This window comes from Amphimedon queenslandica, unplaced genomic scaffold (genome assembly GCF_000090795.2).
Source record: "Amphimedon queenslandica unplaced genomic scaffold, v1.1 AMPQUscaffold_5619_Cont22414, whole genome shotgun sequence".
NCBI lineage: Eukaryota > Metazoa > Porifera > Demospongiae > Haplosclerida > Niphatidae > Amphimedon > Amphimedon queenslandica.
In genome coordinates, this window is record NW_003554081.1 from 1 (window position 1) to 1,711 (window position 1,711).

General features: G+C 34.1%; 1 protein-coding gene and 1 long non-coding RNA gene across 2 annotated transcripts; both read right to left on the reverse strand.

The window, feature by feature from the left end:
• Positions 1–326: 326 nt before the first annotated feature.
• Positions 327–511, reverse strand: LOC109592320 (uncharacterized). Its single transcript, XR_002190291.1, has 2 exons — positions 457–511; positions 327–405 (listed from the first exon to the last, which is right to left on the reverse strand). It is a non-coding gene; the product is annotated as an uncharacterized LOC109592320 (long non-coding RNA).
• Positions 512–695: 184 nt separating this feature from the next.
• Positions 696–1,702, reverse strand: LOC109592319 (uncharacterized). The gene is made up of 4 exons (XM_020007798.1): positions 1,270–1,702; positions 1,085–1,150; positions 755–1,039; positions 696–706 (listed from the first exon to the last, which is right to left on the reverse strand). Exons 1-4 carry the CDS (start codon positions 1,622–1,624, stop codon positions 696–698), a joined length of 717 nt encoding a protein of 238 aa, XP_019863357.1. The 5' UTR covers positions 1,625–1,702.
• Between the last annotated feature and the right edge of the window lie 9 nt (positions 1,703–1,711).

Here is a 1,711-nt window from a genome sequence, read left to right on the forward strand (position 1 = left end):
GAGAGAGAGAGAGGGAGAGGGAGGGAGAGAGAGAGAGAGAGAGGGGGGAGGGAGGAAGGGAGGGAGGGAGAGAGAGAGGGAGGGAGGAAGGGAGGGAGGAAGGGAGGGAGGAAGGGAGGGAGGGAGAGAGAGAGAGAGAGAGAGAGAGAGAGAGAGAGAGAAATTACATGTACATGTAGGAAAGCAACGTAACATCAATAGGTCATTCTACTTAATAATTAATAATTATAACTCCACCCACTAATTAATAAATATTATTAATTAATTACCAAAAACGACTCTGTGGAATATGGTATCATTATAATAATCTTCTAAACACAATTGTATGAAGTTACGACAGGCCAGAGGAGCCTCTTTGGACCACAGTTCAATATCAATATCACCCAGTGTGGTCTTTAATAGTACCTGAGGGGAGGGGCCAGTAGTCACTAATACAGCTGCTGGTGGATTAACTACCTTTCCTTTAGTAGGGGGCTCTGTTATATATATGGAACTCATTCTTTGTAGAAAAAGAACCGATCTCAAATCTTTTCCACTTCCGTATACTTTCCGTCTTATACTCCGTATAATTATACCATGTGTTTTCACATTGATAAAAATTAAATGAAAACATTATTAATTTTGCAAAAAAACTATTTAGATCTATATAAAATAATGTCTGTCATGCATATAAATCTTAAAGAGTTACTCCATTTTCAGTTCATTTCTATGATGAAATGTAATTAATAATTATATTAGTAAATTCATTCCTTACTTAATTCTCTTTCAATCCCATCAGCTACAGCATTCTCTCCCATCTTCCTCAATGTTTGTATTAATGTATCATAAGTTGGAACACCTTTACTCTTTACATTATCAACTTGTTGCAACCATGCTGTCAAACATTTTCTTAGAGCAGCACGAACATCTTTGTTATTAGCCTCAATAACATCAAGAGTAGTAGACAGTAGTCCTAAATGAAGACCAAGATCATAATAACTGACACTAGAATATCCATGCTTCTTTAGTAAATCAAGTATATCAACAAGATCACTGATACCTAATAAAAATAGTAAATAAAAGAATGATATCTCAATATATTTACCTAATAATTCATTAGTTTGAATTCTATATCTCTTAGTAGGTGGACCATCTACTGATGTCTTAGCTCCTAAAAATAAAATAATTACTTTATGATATAAAACAAGGCATGAATTTCTAAATAATGGATATAAAATGTTGGTATTTAATTAATTATACAAATACAAACCTCTCCTTATTCATACTAACCTGGACTAGACATTTGATCACTAAACCAGCATCTGTAGCTATCATCATTTTCTAAATCTAGGACGTAACACTGTGGAAAACATTCAGTACACTGTGTAGAAGCTTTGTCTTTAGCTTTGCCTTTTTCCTGGACAATGCAGGTTATTTTATTGGGGCATTTGAAAGCAAAGATAAAGTTTTTATCTTTCTCAACTTTGAGATTCTCGCTGCTTTTTTTGATAACTTTTCTCAATAATTCACGAACTTCTGTGACTATTTGTGGACAAGATTTTTTATAGCCACGAAAATGTATTTCAAGATGTGTATAGCGATTGATGATATCAATGCAGTAATTTTCATAAATACAAAGTGACATGGCATCGTGATATCTGTAGAATCCAGCTAATGGACGGAAATTGACATTATCCCTTTGTTCTAAAAGGTGTACAATGGTTAAAGGAAA

Coding starts and splice junctions, on each gene's coding strand:
- LOC109592319 (XM_020007798.1), bottom strand. CDS start 1,624: ATGTCACTTTGTATTTATGAAAATTACTGCATTGATATCATCAATCGC. Junction 1,151..1,269: donor TGATCAAATGTCTAGTCCAG/GTTAGTATGAAT, acceptor TTTTATTTTTAG/GAGCTAAGACATCAGTAGAT. Junction 1,040..1,084: donor TCAAACTAATGAATTATTAG/GTAAATATATTG, acceptor TATTTTTATTAG/GTATCAGTGATCTTGTTGAT.